Source organism: Cavia porcellus, unplaced genomic scaffold (genome assembly GCF_034190915.1).
Source record: "Cavia porcellus strain 051 isolate PalLab524CR breed Dunkin Hartley unplaced genomic scaffold, mCavPor4.1 scaffold_1, whole genome shotgun sequence".
NCBI lineage: Eukaryota > Metazoa > Chordata > Mammalia > Rodentia > Caviidae > Cavia > Cavia porcellus.
The window spans coordinates 228,272,971-228,292,402 of NW_026947484.1; the positions used below are offsets into that span (position 1 = coordinate 228,272,971).

Consider the following 19,432-nt stretch of genomic DNA (forward strand, 5'->3'; position numbering starts at 1 on the left):
TTTATTTCTGCATTGCCCAATTCCAGCAAGAATCCTGCTGAGTCGATTTAGCCAGAACTCTCCACTCTCCACTCTCACTGTCCACCATCTCCCAGGTGATGCCCGGCCACCTCATCTGTCTTCAACAATAACACTTGGAGGCCCCCCTGGCCTCTCTTATCCCTTACGCCACCTCTTATTCTATCCCGTGACACCCAAATCCTTACCTGTTGACTATACATTTTCATTACAGCTGTGTTCCATCTACTTATTGCAAGAGTCTCTTGAATGCAGTTTACCTTACTGTTCTTTTTGTGATTTTTACTTTTTAATTGATACTGAAGTATATATATTTCTAGGGAACAATGAGATGTTTAAAAAATATGGGACACTTCACAAGTTTGCATGTCATCCTTACCCAGAGCCATGCTACTTTTTCTGCATCGTTCCAACCTCAGTATGTGTGCTGGTGCTGTGAGCACTGCCTTACTAGTCCGGAACAAACATGCGTTGTTTTTTTTTTTTTAACACGGTGTTAAAATGATCATAAATTTTTTAATTTTTCTCTCGGCACGTATCACAGAATCCATAATTAATTATAAACAATTCATGCAATTGTGCATTTAATTAGAAGAGTGTCTTCAAATTTTCAACCGCCCCATCCTGTCTGTTCTAACCCAGGGCTATGCTATAGGCCACATTCTTTTCTCCAGCTGCAGCAACTCTGAGGATCTACACTTTCTATCCTTCATTCACCCAGTTTTCTCAAAGCACCCAAAGGTCAGCCCTCCTCCACCTGCTCACCATATTGCAGTCCACATTCATTAGTTTTTTGGTGACTGAAGTGCAAGCAATAGTGTACACAAGCTCCATATAACCAAAAGCTCTTGTGTACTGTTACTTGTGCGGACAACTGATCAAGACTGATAGATCTCATTGAGTAACAGAGAGATGCACAGGCTTTTTTTTTTTTTTTTTTTTTTTTCTTTGCCCAAATAAAAGTTTGATTTCAGATGTACTTTGCGGGGTTTTCTGGCTCAAAGAGCCTTCCAGTCAAAGTCTTGGCAGTAAATAATACCGTGCCGTAACACGTCAGTTTTCTTCATTTATTTCATTATGGCAAAAACAACCAGTATTATAAAGAAGTCCAAAAAAGCTATGTGGACAGCTCTTTCATATTCCTTTAAAAATGCTCATTTGGCCTCAGCTAAAATTCAGTTACAATTGGGAAAGTGAACAAAGCAAATGGCATCCTGCTGATTCTGTTTTAATTACACTAAATTATAAGGGCGTGCACAATGTCTTACTCATTACTCATCATATTATTTTTATAGCTTTGAAGTACCATGTCAATTAATATTTACAGTGTGTTGAATCACTAAAATGTTAAGATTACCCATGAAAAACTAACATACAGTGATACACAGAGTCAATGATAAAAGTGCAGACATCCTCTTAGTTTGGCATTGCCTGCAGCACCTGAGCACATACTAAAAATATAGGAAATAATAGTGAGTTGAGTGTACAGCTGTAAAGATATAAAACAGGTAAGTTATTTTAGTATGTCAAGGGCTATTTGTCTTTAATAAGAATTTTCATTAAACAGACTAGTCTGCATTTCCTTTTAGAACCAAGTTGTATTTTTGAAACTTGGATTTACAACTAACATTTTGAGAATGCATTTGTATTGTGGCAGTTTATAGACAAAGCAGGGACTGAGCTTCCGAGTAAGCCAAAGGGAATGGGAGTTCTTACTGTCATCTCCCAAGGTGCATTTCATTTACTTCAAGTTCTCCATGAAACTCTTAGCATAATAATCAAATGACAAATGATGAATGTCACTCTAGCTTCACCAGGAAATGTCACTGCATTGTTTGTTATGATAAATGAAACAAGTTATAACAATCCTATAATGTTGAGATTAAGGAGGCAGGGTTTAGAGCTCCATGTGAGTATATGTAATAAATCACTCCTTTCAAAAGATAATTGCTGCTCCACTAGAGAAGAGAAAGAAACCCAACTTTCAGGGTAGTTATTTGAAAGCTCCTCAAATTAACTTGTGCACAGTTGGTTCTTTGTTACTGAGAGCACATTAGTAAAAGTTGCTTCAGGATATTGGTTCATTTTACTGAAGGAATAATGTAGTTCTAGTTATAATCACTTTCATTTTAAATGTGCTTCGTAAACTGAGAAGATGCTAGGCTGTAAGAACAATGTGGAATGCACAAGTAATTAGATGCTTAATGGGTCTCTTTTGAAAATTTCTATTAAGGATAACAAAATCAAAAAGCTTCAGGGCTTTTGGAAACTAAGGGTACATAAGTAATGTGAGAATGTTCTATTTCATTTTACCAACCAATAATATTACAAAGGAGTGAAATTAAGCCCTGCTCTCCATAGCAATTTTAATAGGTTATGTTGAATGAAATCATATTATGAGTCAAAACTTCTGAACAGTGTAATTTAGCGATGCTTTCTTGAGGCACCATGAAACAGAATTTTCTATGATATTTCACTCTAGAGTTCTTGCCAAAAAAAGTATAACGCTGCTTTGTAGATGTCCTCTTGAGACCAGCATGTGCCAGGATTCGGTGTTGCTGACCGACCGACCATCAGTGGAATGACCAAGGGGTAACCATGTGATTGCTCAGCATGAACAAAACTTGCTGAAGGTCATTTGGCCACACCAACAGAGGAAAACACAAAAACCCCACGCATTTCCTGAAGACTTCTCCATTCTTTTTTGCTAAGTGAAATGAGAAGTCATTACTTACATATTTTAATTTCTACTTCTAAGTGGACATGTTTATACATATGACCAAGGTTATTATGAACCTTGAACCAGCCATAAGTAGTATTTTTTAAGTTAAAATCAGTAAGAATTACTTGAATTTACACTGGCTCTCACATCAGATGGCACATCTTCCATTCTAATCATCTAGTATCTTCATCAGCAATACTTTAAAATACACACATATATACAAATACAGATATACAGATTATATATATGCATACTACATATATATGCACATATACATATACATGCACACATATGTATTTGGTAAAAGCTGCCATGCTGTAGATAAAACATACTGGTCAGAGTAAAATCCTGTTTGCGATTTTTTTTTGGTAGTGTGAGATACCGGAGATTGAACTCATGAGCTCATGTTTGCCAGGCAGGTGCTTGTGCCACTGAACTAAACCCCCAAGCCCCATTTAGGCTTATTACCTGTATGACTGTGGGACAGTCATGTACTCTGCGTTTCAGTTTCTAGTTGGAATTAATGCCCATATCTGTAGGATCACTCTGAAGATTAAAGGAAGTACATACGCATACGGACAAAATAAAATAGAAAATAAGCAATAAAGACAGTTTCCTATAATCAGATGGTCAATACTTTAATTCTGGCCGTCTACCTGTATTTGAATCCTACATCTTTCAGTACTCCTGACTATAGTACATGCTATGTAACTTCTCTAGGCTTCAGTCTGTCCAGCTGCAAAATGGTGACAGTAATACATACTTAAAAAAGGATTAATGGAGATAACTGATACAAAGTGTTTATAAGGTGAAGTATCTGGTATATAATAAACTTAGCTATTAAATTCTAGCTAATTTAACATGAAGATAAAGAAGTTCCCTTATCTACGACTACAAATTGATGGACTTTTAGCTTAGAAACTTAGTTGATCATGAATTACTAAAAAATCTTGGTTATATTTGTAGGTCATTGATACTTGACCAATTAAAATTATAGTAAGTTTCTCATCAATGAGACATGAACTATTTCTTAATTCGCATGAAGTATTTTAATTTTAATCTATTATGAGATCTGGGCTCTGAGTTCACAAATGTAAGGCTAGATCCTTGACCTTTGAGACGTCATAGTCTTTCAAGAAATGAGAGATGTAAATAAAGGCTAGTATACAATATAAACCAACAATCTCAGTACAAAGAAGAGATCCCAACACTGTCTGTAAGACTCTCCCAGCGGCATCCACAGGTTATGGCATGGATATGCCCTGTCCCGAGATCAAGATGAGGACCTGTTTGGTAGTAAGGTTTCTTTATTTTTGTGAAGTGGTATTATGCTAACTCTAAGCAATCTGTCAAAAGTTAAAGATGTTGTACTATAATTCTGAGAAAAACTCCTTTAAAATAATGCAAAAAATGTTAAGTTAAAAAAGCTAGATAAAATGGAATTCTAAAAAAATTGTTCAAGTAATTCAAAAGAAAGCACAAAGAAGAAAGAGAAGAACAAAAAATTTCAGGGAGACAAAATCCAATCATATCAATGATTATATTAGATTTTTAATGTAATAAACACTCTTAGAGGCTTAAACATCAGAACATAAAAGGGGGGAAGCAAACCTCAAGTATATGTTGTCTACAAGAGATATATTGTAAATGTTAACCCAGAGATTCAAGTTTTCCAGATATAAAAGGAAAAAAGTTAGACTATATTTTCTTACAACCAGCAAGAAAAATTTCACAAATATTCAGATATTTTGCAATATTTTTCTAAATAACTCATGTCAGAAAAGAAATCCAAATTTTGAGATAATTGAACTTCAAGATGATTTTTAAAATGACACAAAATTGAAGTATATAAAGTCAGAACCTAGACTGACCAAATTTAAAATTTTTAACTTATATAATAGAAAATGAGAAAGGCTGATACCAACAATCCAAGATACACACCAGAAGAAATCAAGAAACAGCAGTGGACTGAACAGAGAAGAGATTAAAAAAAAAAAAGAACAGAAAGTAGAGAAACAGCTAACAAATATTTTCAGCAAAGACAAAAGAGCATTTTAAAAAACTGTTAAAAGTGATTACTAGGAAGCATGAGGGGAAGACAGACAGACAGGCAAAACAGGAGGTCAGAGGCACAAAAACATCAGTATCATAAGTAAAGGGGAGAAGGGTCACTTATATAGCACAGATGACTATACTACTAATTCTCTGTTACCCAAAAGGAGTTTGTGCTGTCATTGTGTGATCATTTTTTTATGCTTAGATCTTGTAACCTGAACAGCTACTTCTAAGATAACAATATGCAATATGTTAACTAATGTTGATTTCTGCTTTTTGAAATTCTGTATTATTTCTATCCTTTTTTCTGTTTTGCCTTTTAAAAATCAAAACAATTAAAGACAGAAAAAGCACATTCACCACAAACTTCATATGACTGAAACTGAAATTCTTAGATGAAATGAGCATTTTCTAAAGCAAAAACAATGTTATCAACACTGACACCGACAGGTAATGAAAAACATGAATAATACTATAGCTATTACAGAAATTATTTGCATAATTAAAACACTTTACACAAAGGAAACTTCAAGACCAAATGCCTCCTTCAGTGAATTATTCCAAATACATAAGGGATAGACAACACTATAAAACACTTTAACAAACAGCAGGACTTTTAAAAAAATTTTTTTTTAATCTTTATTTTTCTGAGATAAGTTTGGTCTAGAAATATAGCTCACCAGCACAGAGCTTGCCTACCATTCACAAGGCCCTGGGCCTAAGCCTAGGATTAAAAGAAAAAAAGAAAAGAAAATTGGGTCTCATTATGCTGGCCAGGCTGACCTCACACTCATATAGCTCAGGCTAGGTTCAAACCTACCATCCTCCTACCTGACCTGCAGTGTGCTGGGATTACAGCTCATAACATGACCAATTTAAGAAAGAACAGACTTTGTGTCTTTCTGTAGAGGGCAACAAATGAGAAACAAACACATAGAAACACAGCCTAGCAAAACAACATATGGACATCCTCTACCACCTGGCAGTGAGAGAATTTCGGAGCACCTGACACCCTGGAGAACGCACTCAGGACCACACAGGAGCACAACAGTGAAGGGAAAGGACCCCCTAGAGTCCTCCAGTCTAATGGTACAAAGCGAGACAGTGAGGCACAGGAGCCACCTCCGCAAGCAAGCACTCAGGAGCGAAAACTTGTGCACCAGCTGTCCTTTCTTAGGCGCAGCCTCTGGCACAAAATATAAAAACAGCAAGGCAGAATCGGAATGCGCCACGGGATCTTCTAGCCTCTATCCTGCACAGGCTTCACTGGCACCAGACAGCTTCACTGGCCAAGAGCTGCGGAGCATCTGTTAGATCATCTCTGTGGGCAGGAAACTCAGTACTTTTCATTATGGAGTTGGGGAACTCGATTCCACAAAAGACGCTCTCTTGTAGATCTTGTAAATGTGCCTCCACATAACTCCATCTTATTGACTTTGGCTTCTGAAAAAACTCATAAAAGGTCTTGTTCTGCAGGACATCTAATGCATGTAGAAGCATGCATACAGAGTTGTGGTTATGCGGCAGCCACCGTGCTGCTTTTCAGTCTGCACCTCTCCAGGCTAACGCACGTGTTTGCAGGTCTCTCACAAGCTTTACTGACCTTATTAATCAAAAAATAATGAACACGGAACACCCAAACCCCAAACGCCACCTGAGGAACACAGAAAATAAGGCTGCGAGTTCCACTACCCTTTCATTAGGTCTCCACTAACATGTCTTAGAAATGTGCTGGAGGAGCGGGGGAGAGATATAGCTCAGCAGCACTGTGTCTGCCTAGCAAGGCTGAGGTCCTGAGTTCAATTCCCAGTACCAAACCAAACCAAGCCAAACAAACATGCTCAGGTTCCTTATCCAGGTTTTTATCTAAATCTATTAAACAGTAACCTGGATTTATCCATTCAGGCCATCTAGTCATTAATATAACCTCTGTTTTACGTCATTCAATGATTTCTTAAAGTCAAGTGATTCTAAGTAATGTAGTTATCACTCCCTTGTTACTAAAGCCTGCAAATGTTTCTCAGAAAGCATTATGGAGTGCCCTCTCCCTCAGCTAATGAGTTAATGCTCCCTTTTCTGTCACATACGATGAACGATTGTCACATTTATAAATAAATGGCCCGATTTACTTGCGTGCATTTCTTTAAGTCAGCAGAGAGTCTCTATGGAGTCACACAGATGGACTACTGGATCAACAATCTGCTCAAGAAAATTCTACAGTAACTAAGATATTCCTTTGATACAGACTATTTTATATTTAAATTTTTATTTTTTATTACATGTTCACAGGTCATAATGATTACATCCCCTGTGGAGAGTGGGCACATGTGCCTGAAACATCTGAATTCTTTTTCCCATCACCACCGCTCCTCTCCTCTGACCCTCTCCCCTCTATTTCTTGGTCCTCTTCCCTTTTGTAAAAGAGGTATTCCTTTTCCTTATTATTTTTATATATTTATTTATATGAGAGAAACCAAGGGATATTTAAGCTTATGTGTTTGGTTTATTTCACTCAACATTTCAGTCCTAAAATATATCCAATGTCCTACCAAAAACTCAAGTTTATTCTTCTTTCTGGAAGCTAGTACTCCACTATATATAAATATCATATTTTTTAATCCATTCATCTGCTGAGGGACATACAGATTGCTTTAAAGATTTAGCTATGATGCATTGTGCTGCTATAAAAACGGATATGCATGCATCACTGTAATATGATGTCTTTAACTCATTCAAGAAGCTATCTAGAAAAGGAATAGCTGGATCTAATGAAATTTCTATCTTTAAGCTTTTGAGAAATCTCCATACTGATTGTCATAATAGTTATACTAATGAAACAGGCCATTTTAGTAGCAGGTTAAACTACACTATGACAATTTTCTCTACTCCCATCAACACAAACTGGACAAGGAGGATACAGGGCCCCAGGCCACAAGTCAGAAGACACGCGCTATGTTCCTGCACTTACACCCAAGTTATTAACAATGTCTTTACCTGACACATGTCAAGAAAAATTAGGAACATTAATTAATTGGATATATCTCAAAGTCACTGAAACCAAAACTGATATTATGGGTACTAACCTAGGCACTGGTAAATCTGAGTTACACTCAGTTCTATGCAACCACAGGGAAGTGATTTAACCTCTCTGGACTTTAATTTCATTTATAAAGTATAAACACAAGGTGAGATGAATTCTCAGGGGTCCCTTTTTTTACAGTTCCACTGTAGTATTCAAAATATATATGCTGAAGTATTTGAGACATTTCATATTTAATTTTATAGCTTTTCTTTCACCTGGGAAAAGGGTATTCACCCTGATATACAGTATCTACATACTTCAAAGTGACCAGAAATACTCTGATGAAAGAGAAGAGGGAACTCTGTTGGCCTACCATGTGTCAGGAAAGCAGCGTACTACTAGGTACATGCATGTACCAATACCTGTGCACCAATACAAAGTGACGGCACTTCCCCTAACACTTGCAGATTTTATCACAGAGTAATGGAAGATTAAAGGGTTTCATTATTAAGTTTCAACAGTAGTGAGGCAATCCAGCAACCATGCACTTAACAGCCATGCTCCCTTAGCTAAATGGACTGAGGCGGAGGTAGTTCACTGTGTGGCCCTCACATGCTGGGCTCAGGAGCAGCACATGGCAAAACAACCCAAACTTATAGAGAGAAAACCACAGCTGAGTCCTTCCCACCGGGGTCGATTAACCTTACCTTGACAAAAGGTGTTGTTAACCCGCTTATAACCTTGCAGGCATTCCATCATTTGATTATATCCATGATAAGCTAAAAGGAAAGAAGCAATTCTTTGTTACATGTTTAGTTTAAATTCTTGCAGTTCTACAGTACCCAAGGACATTTAAGGTACCAGTGAACTTACTCATTTCTAAGACACCAATAGCAATGTAAAATTCCACAATTTCTTTCACACAGTGCTTGTTTTTTTCAGTACACTTCCTGTTTAGCAATGGACAGCATCCTAGTAAGTTGCCAGCAAATCATTATTATGTTAAGTGAATCATAAGCCCGTTTATATTTTCTGCCACGTAGTGGCTAAATATTTCTATCACCCAGGATTCTATTGCTCCCAGATCTGCTTCAGGGAATGATGCATTCATTAATTAAGAGGGCAGATTCAGCCTGTGGGCGCCACCCAACCCAGCCCTCTGGGCTCCTGCTGTCCTGCCACACAGAATGAAGGTCCTGAAACAGGTTGTCTATAGAGACTGTGGGATTTCTTGTCTGTGAATTCTCCCAAAATAAAAGAGATAATAGTGCATTTTAGGAGTTTTAGCAGTTGTCTACTTCAAGGCAAAGAGCCAAATCAGATGATCTCTGGGAAGTCCCCCTAGCTTAGGATTCCATGTTAATTCTCTTCTAAAACTGTTTAAAGGACAAATGATTTGTTCACACTAAGCACATTTCTAAAAGATTACAGATGTATTAATGAAATCATTTGCACATTTAAAATTAAATTTTCACAGCAACAAATGATCAACAGTGAAAGGTCTTTCTGTATATGGCCCAACAAAAATTTCAAATATTAAATAAAAGCCACTTCAAACTGAAGTTTGAATTACTATGAGAAATAAAGTAAAATGAAATAAAAAGGCACAGAAAACAAAAACCATAGCATATAAAGCTAAGGAAGGTCTACTCGCTTCCAAAATGAGTATGTTCTACAAAGTAGGGAAGAAAAGATTGCATTGTTTTGTCTTGTTTTTTAAATGACACAGGCTATGAGCACAAGTGCGTTTCTTGGGGTTGAGTCACTTAAGATGGCACAGGCAAAATAAATGTCCAGAAATTAAGTTTGTTCATAATCCACACTGCCCTCCCTGAAAGTTATTCTCTTCAATTTTATACATTACATGAGCCAATATATGAATTTTCGTCCATCAACACTTAGTTAAAAGTAACAGCAATTCTGTACTTTCACATTCAACCAAAATCATTATCAAGATTAAAATATACTGTTAATAAAATCACATAATGCAGTGAATTCACCTTCAGATGATGCAATTCTAGATAAAAATGACAAAAGGTCAGGAATAGAAGGTAAGGATTAAAATGGGGAAAAAAGGATGATTTAAATTCCTTTACCCTTAAGAACTGTCAGTTTCTACTACTCTGGGTTTCAAAAGAGTAAAGATAAGCAGATAAACAAAAGATAAATAACAAAGGGAACAAATAAAAAGTAAGACAGAAGATGAAGAAAGAATTAGGAAATGTTCACTTAATCCTCAGAGCTAGAAAAATCTAACTTCTCTCATCCTGTGTTTAAACCTCACACTGGGAAATATCACACTCCATAGTATTCTGACACATAAACACACAAGTTAGTGAACAGGAAGGAGTCAATGATTAAAGACAATGATTTTTCAGTATCTTACATAGAGATTTCTGTTTAATGCCTCATAAGACTCAACAGTAAATGACAGAGCTGGAAGTTAATTCAGACGACCCTAAATCTAAACCCTACACTCTTTAAATCGCTCCAAATGGACCCTAGATATACGTTTCAAAAAGCCATCACCAGTCAGCTACCTACTGGGAAATCTATGATGCTAATCAATATCCAGTTGGCTTAGAAAGACTACTTGAGATATTCTTTCATTACTGAATATCTTTATGTGAATTTTTCCTAAGTAAAGAGTTCATTAATTTTCTGAAACTGCAGTGGTTATTTTAACAAACTACTCTTCTAAGAGAAATCAATTTTTTTCCTAAAAGAAATCAAAAGTGATATTGATAAATGAATAGAGAAATAGAAGTTTCTCTATTTTCCTTAGGAATATAGAAACTATAAATTAAATATGGAAGTCCAGATGAGAGACAACTATTTAAAATTGATTATTATGATAGAAGAACCAACCAATATTCAAGCAAGAGATATAAAGTGGTTATTCTAAGATACAGATTTCAGACTGAACAGAGGTTTAAAAGGCAGTTGAGAATATCAAATCAATTTAAGAAGACAAAAATTATTCTATTGAGGCAACTGAAAAATTTGTTAGCATAAAGAATAAAGAGCAATTATAAAAATCTTATCAATATTAAAAGGAGATGACTAAGAAAAAATATCACTTGCCCTTTTGGTATAAATACAATAAGTGTAAGAAAGTACAATTTAAAACTGACTTTCTAAGAGGTATTCCTTAGAAATCAGTTATCCAAAGTCAACACTACATTCAAAAACTAAAAATACAAACGACTATTGGGAAGAAATTAGTAAAAAAATATAAACCTGGATTTACTCAAATCAACTTTGTCCGTGCAACACTTTAAACACAGTCATGGCAGAGGTGCTAGCACTGATTGACATTACTGAAAACTGACAATGTAAAAGCAGTGCTAAGAAAAAAGGGGGAGAGCACTGTGTCCCAGAAATTAGGAAGTTCTTTTTTAACAAATCAGGAACCAATCATTACCCATTCTAGCCTTTCTATGAAATTTAAAATCCTATATAATCCTAATCCTATAATATTCAATAAACTGTGGATATTAACAAAACTTTCATATAAGGGACTTAACCTAAGAAGCAGTTTCTGCATTGACTTCTCAGACTTTACAACACTTGTTTACCATTTAGAGTATTGTACTTTTTCATCTGAGAGGAAGGAGCCTATTTTAGCTTATCACCTCTAACTAGTAATTTAACTGGAGAAGGCAACTGATAAGCATGCTGATTTAAAAACAAAACAAAAGCGAACTGATACAAAAACTTTATCAGACTGGAAGGTCTCTGAAAAGGCACATTATAGCACTGTGTTCTAAAATACAATTAAGGGAGTGCTTTGAAAGTTTAATGCTGCCTCCTCACTGAAAGAGTAACCATCAAGAAAACAGACATGCCCCAATTGCCTGCGAGGAATGAGGAAGGGTGACTTACCTGGCTTCTTGGGGCATTTCTGGCACTTGTTAAAGCCCCAGGAGGTGCCCACAGTCCCGCAGCAGTCCTCTTTCTTTGAAAGGCCAGGGAGCGCTTTGCCACACTGCAGTGAGGAGGTGTGGAACAGGAAGGTTAATTGAGTGCAGGACCCTCTGCGGGAGAGCACTGCTGTATCTTACAGTCACATTATAAAACCATTCCCTCCTTATCCACACACCGACAAAGAAAAAAACATGATTATAAAACTCTGAAGCAAAATAGCAGGGCAGGATCAATACAACACTGATATGAAAAGCAAAATCCCAAGTAAGCGCACTTCAGCATTTATAAAGTCTTATGAAAATTGGTCACTGCTCAGACCAGTTTATAAAAACTGCAGCCTCCGACACCCTCCCACACAACAATCTCATAATTTAAAAGATCAATACATGCTCTTTTTCAGGGCTGGGGTCTGAACCCAGGACCTTACCCCTATGCCAGGCAAGTGCCCCACCCCTGAGCTGTATCCCCAGGCCTCAATACACACTTTAAATTTAGGCTCTAGCTGTCTGTTTAAATCTCTCTTGTAGATCTTCAAGGAACAGAGCTGTAAGGGTGTGGGATGTACAAAACTGGAAAATGGCACAGGTCCCACCTAAGAGAGGCTTCTGGTCTCATAACCCCCAGGCCTGAGTAGAGACGGGACAGGAGAGGACAATATTAGAAATGGTCATCAGCTGAACCAGCCAGCTCTGGCCAAGTCCAAGGTTGCAGAGAGCCAAGCACAAGTCTGAGCAGGGAGGTCAGCCAAGCTAGAAAGGTGCTGGCAGGTTCAAGCAAGACCAGCCTGAGCTGGCAGAGGACTGAGGCTTAGAACTATTGCAACAACTCTCCTGTCAGATGCTATCAAGCCCAGGAAAGATTTCCAGTCAGCCAGAAGAGGTCAGACGAGGCTGAGAAGGAGGAGCCTCAAGTAACACCAAATTAGTGGAGTAGGGAAGGGCCTAGGCAACCCACGCTGCTCTGGGAACCCATCTGAAGGCCAGTGCGCCAGGGAGCATACCTGAGTCTCCATCCCTAGCAGGCAGGCTGAGCCCACAGCACACATCTTCATGCTGTACACAAATGCAACTAAGGGTCTTTCTGTCTTGATTCACCTCTACAAAATCCTCCAAAGAGTTTTCAGTCATCTTTTCAAAGACAAATCTGACAACATCAATCAACTAAACAAACACCTCCAGTGACTCTTCCTTATCTGAACACTACACACTCCACCACCACGATCCAGGGGTCCCTCTGTGCCTCGGCGGATCTCTTGTCCTCCTCCTTCTTCTCTCTATCTATACCAAAGAAGTGCTCAGAGTCAGAAAAAGCTGGGACTTTATCTCCTTTACAACATCCTCCCCCTTTTTTCCTTCCAGGACAAACTTTATCACAGGAGTCCCAGATCTAAGAGCACCTCAGCTCGTTAATTCCCAGGATTATTATCTCCTCTCTACTTCACGGTTCTTTCTATAAGGTCACTACCTCTGCAATGCCTTTTAGTTACATGCATCTGTAACTTACCTATCTTATTCCCTAATAAACAAGACACTTTGCAAATGCTCAATAAATAAAAGAATGAATGGATGAGTGATACGACTTAAGGACTAAATTAACTGTAGTCTATTCATGAGAGCAACTGCTACGTGAAAGGCCAGTGGAAGTCAGCACTCGGGCCCCAGGCTAGAGAACAGTACACAGTGACACAATTCAGGCAGGTGTAACCCTGAAGAAGGCAGGCAGATAGTCAGCAGGACTCATAGCTGGCCTCAGCATCAGGCCCCACCCTAACCCTAACACTAACCCTAACCCTAACCCTAACCATAACCCTAACCTTCCAGGAACACATCTTCCTGCCAGGCTCAGGACTACAGTAATCTGACTGCAATTTCAAGCAACTACACACCCAAATCATAAAACAAACATCACACCAAGCTCAGTTAATAGAACCCTACTTACATTATAGCTTTGATGTCTTTAGCTTTTCATGATTTTTAATGATCTCTGCAAGATGCTATGTGTGCTCCAAAAGGCATATATAATAGTGGATAAAAAATGACTCATGAAATACAGAGGGATAGGTACAAATTTCAACTATGTGGGACTTCATACGTGCAGTACCTGAAGAGTTTCTTATTCATAACACAATGTGTAATAGGATCTTTCTTAGGGAACCTTAAAAATTGAAAGGGACAGGCATGTACAATACTGAACATTATGCCTGACATACGTAAATGCTAAGCTATCATCACTGTTATTATTCTTGTTAGAGGTATTCCAGATTCTCTGTGTAAGTTCTGTGCTGTCTGCCAGATCCTTTGGGAGAGCAGTCCAATGAGTTGAATGAGTTGTGGGTGCTCTATCTGTCAAAGAGAATCATCTATCTGCCTGCTAGAAAGTACCACATTGATGGGAAATGGCTCTATAGGACAAATGAATTTCCCTGAAGTAACAGTCAGTGTTAAGGACATCTTGACAGGAAGTTAGTAAGACCGAAGCCTGGGCACATGTGCAGTTTGGTGGCATGCTTTCATTGAAGGAAACCAGGAGTTTCTCCTGCAAAACCACAGGTAGATAAACACTCGCCCAGGGAGAGCTGCACGCAAACACTAACTCACTGCCACAGGGAAGTCTGTCTGCAGACAGCTCCTAGTCTGGTGTGGGCACTTGCCTCTATGAGAGCTCCCGCACCAGTAGCACCGAGGAACAGGCTTGGGCTTGGCAGGAAGTCAGGACAGAACAATGTGCTGAAGAGGCAGACAGGACATCAGAGGGAGAAACACACAGAGCATACAAGGCAAAAAAGGGAGAGGATGGGGGAGAATCAACATGAAAACAAATATCCTGACTCCAGGTAGTTCCAGACACTTGAAGCTTCATCACAGAAGACCTACACTTGTAAACTCAAAGGAGAAAGGAGGAAGGAGGATCAGCTTATAAGACCAGGAACAAAATAAAAACACAGAGATTCCCACTATTGCAATCCTGCTGCCAAAGTGTGCTTTATATTTATTCCAATTTTATAAATCAGTCAGGTTTATGTGAGACATCAGTCCACATCACATGCGGATCTTTCTTGCACCAAACTCTTTAGATTCTTCCCTTAAGCAAAACACTCAACACTTGCTGATTTTATATGCTTAAAATGTTAGTAGCAGTTAAAATCCAATTTTCACCTTGGATTCCTAGAATGTTTTATTTGGTAAGGCAAAAATAAATCATTTCTCTTTACCAAGCTTCCACAAGGTACAAAGTTTTCATTACATGATTCAGGCTGCTTTATGCCATGGCTTTGTTTTTGCGGGTCCAGAGCCAAGAGCAGCACAGGCCAACCGAACTGGTGGAATAAATGGCAGTGTAGGTGGTACCATGACAGTGTGTGTTCATCTCAAGCCTGGGGCTGCACAGCCTAAGAATGAGCTACGAAGGATGCAGTCATGGTTACGATAAAGGCACAACATTTTATGTAAGTCCCTTCGTGTATATAAGTATGAAGAGGCTTCTATGTACAGCCAGAAACGTCACCTGAGATCTCTGTGGCCATCACTGGAGCTGTCCCCACGAGGACACTGAATGCTACCAGGTCTCACCTGGATGTCGGAAGCACTCAGAGAGAAAGGGTTACAGAGCTTCTCTCTCTCACACCAAATGTGGGGAGAACACACAAAACAAGAAGAGGCTAGCATTCAGAAGTTCCTTCTCTAAGCCTGGGAGAGCATGTTCTCAGTGACACATGATGATGTGGATACAGACTCAGGTTAGCTGCATCTCTGTGTGTAGGTCAAGGTGATTTTCACAAGGTAAAAACACAAATGATATTTCTCCTATGTCAGTTATTCCCACTTTCAGAGAAAGCCTTTTATTTCTGTATATAAACAACCCAGGAAAAACATGAGTTAAATTTACAACGCAATACTTAGCTACATCAAGTCAAAAACTAAAGTTTATACTGTCACATGAGTAATGTGTAGCGCTGGCTTCAGTCCACCCCTAGAATCTTAGGTACTCAGGAGGCTGAAGGAGAAGCGTCACACGCTCAAAGCTAGCCTTGGATAATTTATTACTCCATCTCAAAAATTAAAAAGAAACAAAACAACCACAACAAAAACCAACAAAATAAAACAAAATGGCTAGAGGTGTAGCTCAGCACTCCTTGGGTTCAAGTTCTAGTATTGCAAAACAAACACAAACAATGCGCTATAAACTCTCAAAAAGCTCAAGCAACCTTGGTCTATAGATTAAGGGACACTGTAACCCTACATGGCCTTCCTAGGATTCAGCCAATGCATGACCCAGCTGGAAAGGAGCAAGGAAAACAATGACAGTCTTGCAACCAGCTCCTATGAAGACCAAATGCTGAATGGAGAGATAGTAAGACTGTGTATAACAATAGCAATGTTGAGACACACTGGGCACCACGAAGCTTGCTGCGTGAGGAAGGGGTCACTAGCAGGACTACAAACCACAGGAAGACAGGATTCAAGTCACACAGCTCATGAAGTAGAAGATATTTCAACAGTTAGTAACCCTCAGCAATGGAAGACACTGTGACATCTCCATTGGGAGTTTAAGTGCATGACATAATGCAAATGACTCTATGGTCTGCCAGGCAAAGATCTGGCATCATAAGGGGGCACAATGCTCCAGTCAGCGCAAACAGGTTCCTGCCCACTAGAGCCAAATTCTAGTACGTGTTGCTCCCCTGGCTGGAAGAGAACTGAGGCTGGCACAGGTGCTCCTAACCACCTCCTCCTAGTCCTCTCTCAGTCCCACATTGCCAGACTGATCGCAGCCTCTGCCTAGTAGATGTATGCAAACAAAATGGAAGCAAAAAAAAAAACAGGGAACTATTCCTGGCCCTGGTTCTGCACAACTCTTGGAAAATAGTGAATGAAAACAATTCTGGCTTTTCCTACTGTGCTTCAGAAGGTCAGGTCACTGAAAACATTACAATTACGCCACACATATCCACACTAAAGCCTCTATTACACCAAATAATCACAAGCAATGGTGTAAAGTTCTAAAAATTTAAACCTGATTGTCAAAAATTAACAGAGATGAAAGTTCATTTAAGGAATGAACTTTTAAAAACATTGACATAATTGAGAATGCATTTTCAGACTTTTATCTCAGTTTTGGGTAATACCATAGCACTTTCTTGATTCCCCCAAATTAAGCTACAATTATAGTTGCTTTTAGAATTTCCTATAAATATGAGTAGAATGACAATCAAAAGTTTATAACCTGCTGCCCGTGGCTTAAATTACTGTCAATTAAAAATTCCCCACCAGTATTGCTTCAGAGGTGACCAGTGAGCTGAAATGGCTGCGATAATAGAGTACAGCTTAGTATGATTTAGTTTCCGTATCTTTTATTGCTGACAACAGCCTCATTCTAAGAGTACTGGCTGCACTGTGTGGAGTCCTAGGGAAGGAAAATTCAGCAGTGAAAGAAAGAAAGGAGTGCTAGACTAAAATCATTAGACCATGGTCAAAATTCTGGCTCTCCTCCTAGTCACTGCGTTGACTCTCTGGTCAGTAATCAGACAATGGGATAATGACACAAGAGTCAAAGGCTTTTGAGAATGAATGATGCACATCTAAGCAGGTGCAGGATTAGAGAAAGGTAACGCTTTGGGATACTGCTACAGCACCGAGTTTCTTATTTGCTCATTGGTTTTTATTTTTATTTTTTGGCTTTTTTTTTGAGACAGGGTTTTGCTGGGCTTGAACTCACTGTGTAACCCCGGGGAGCCTTGAACTCAGGGTGATCCTCCCATCTCAGCCTCCCCAGGGCTAGGATTACAGGCATGTGCCAATACATCCTGTGCAGAGTTTTGTGAAAGGATTCTGGTCTTGGTTCCCGGGGCCCACTCACCCTCCTCAGCTTGTGCCCTTCAGGTAAAACCTGTAACAAGAGTTACAGCCCTGGCCATCTGATAGGCTCTCGGGATATATGCATTGAGGTGTTCAGATATTTAACCATAAAAAAGGGCTGTTCCATGATGACAGGGGTAATAACAAGGAGACTAAAAGTAGTCTCACTGGGTAAGACATTTACAAGGGATGATCCTACAATATTATCACAGTATCTAACTCGTTTTGTTATCAGAAACCATTATGTAACAACAGCTAACACACCTTAGGCTTGAATGAAGAACATTTTCTCAAAGGAGAATAAGGCACTGAGCCAATGGAGTAAATAAACAAAACTTAAAATGTTAAAATAATACAGATTCTTCAAAATACTCAAGAGATTGTACTGAGGGGAAACAAGAAATAAAATAGAAGAATGATTCACTGTAACCTTTGCAAAAGTAAGCAGGGCTGTGTTTAGCCAAGAGCTGAAACAAGGAAGTGACTCAGTGGCACCGCTGGGGAAAGAGATTCCAGCTAGAGCTGATGGAAAAGCTCTAACAAAGCACAAGACCAACCTCCAACTGAGAGCATGGAGCTAAGGACCGAGGAAGGCAGCCCCAACACCAGAACGAGGGCAAAGACGGTGAATGCGGAAAATCAGGGAACAGGGTGCCCCAACCCACAGACCGCTTCCCAGCTGTGGGATGAGATGTCTCCTCGGATATGAGACTCAGCCAGGAGACAGGGACCAGGCAATGTCATACATTCCTTTCCCAAAGAAATAAAGCTTCAGATTGGCTTTAACTAAGTAACTGGGATCTTTTAAACAATGGTAAATGCAGAGATACTGATGGATCAGGAGGAAGAAAGAGATTAAGTGTCTTATGCAGGTACAGCTTGTCTATGTCTAATAGGCTTAAATGTAAAAAAAGAATTAGCCAGGAGACAGTATATCATTCATAGAGGAAAAAAAGAGAAGAATTTACATTTAAGATGAATACGATCAGGAATAATCAGAGAACAAAATATGAAATTAGATCAAAGGCTGTTAGTTATACTTCTCAAATAGACAGCAGGAGTTTTTAAATTTTAGCTCAGTATGTACACGCTCCTTCCCAACCAGTGCTGGGAAACCGCAGTACAGAGGCAGAATCTAACACCAGGCAGACCCCCAGACGTCTGCCTGCCTGCCAGCGTCAGCACACTATGAATGGGAAACTGACCTCTCGACAAGTTCCATCTTTGAGGACCCAGAAAAAGCAAGCTGAGAATGGCCTGGAACTAAGTCAAGAGCAGAAGCCCAGCTTTTAAAGACAGACAAACATGGTTCAAATCCCGACTGTACCAATGATCACCTGTATGATCAGGGGCAAAACTCTCAACCTCTCCCTGCCTGTATACTGATCCACGAGGTGGATTAAGAATGTCCACGTGAGAAAGTCACATGGCAAGCACCACTAGACTCACAATAAGCACTGGACTCCTTTTCCTAGGTCTCTCCTTTAAAAACTAGGCTTAATTTAAAAGGAACAAGTAATCTAATATTCACTCAATATACAATGTCCCAGATTCAGCTTATGGAGAGGTAAATACATAAAAACAAACATTAAAATTAGATATAGAAATAAACAAAAGAAGATAGTTTTAAGGTCATAATAAAAATTTTCAGTTTTTTCAAAAGTGTTTTCTTTTTTGTAAGAATATTTTTGGTGTATGTCCTGTACTCTGAGTAATGACATTGAAGACAATAACATGTAATGTAATAACTATTGTTATTTCTTACTTGATTATGAAATTTTATTTTTTCACAAAATAAAAATGAGAAAATTAAACATGGATAATTAAGAGACA

General features: G+C 38.7%; 1 protein-coding gene and 1 non-coding gene across 7 annotated transcripts in view; both read right to left on the bottom strand.

The window, feature by feature from the left end:
- Nucleotides 1-19,432, bottom strand: part of Ltbp1 (latent transforming growth factor beta binding protein 1) — a 405,267-nt gene that overhangs the window by 136,463 nt on the left and 249,372 nt on the right. For all 6 annotated transcript variants that reach the window (XM_063230019.1, XM_063230015.1, XM_063230027.1 and 3 more), the window contains 2 exons: nucleotides 11,703-11,805; nucleotides 8,525-8,596 (listed from right to left, as the gene is read on the bottom strand). In XM_063230019.1, the coding sequence (XP_063086089.1) occupies nucleotides 8,525-8,596; nucleotides 11,703-11,805 (175 nt within the window). The remainder of the gene's footprint in view (nucleotides 1-8,524; nucleotides 8,597-11,702; nucleotides 11,806-19,432) is intronic.
- LOC111757763 (U6 spliceosomal RNA) lies at nucleotides 357-461 on the bottom strand. The gene has a single exon (XR_002792053.1). It is a non-coding gene; the product is annotated as a U6 spliceosomal RNA (small nuclear RNA).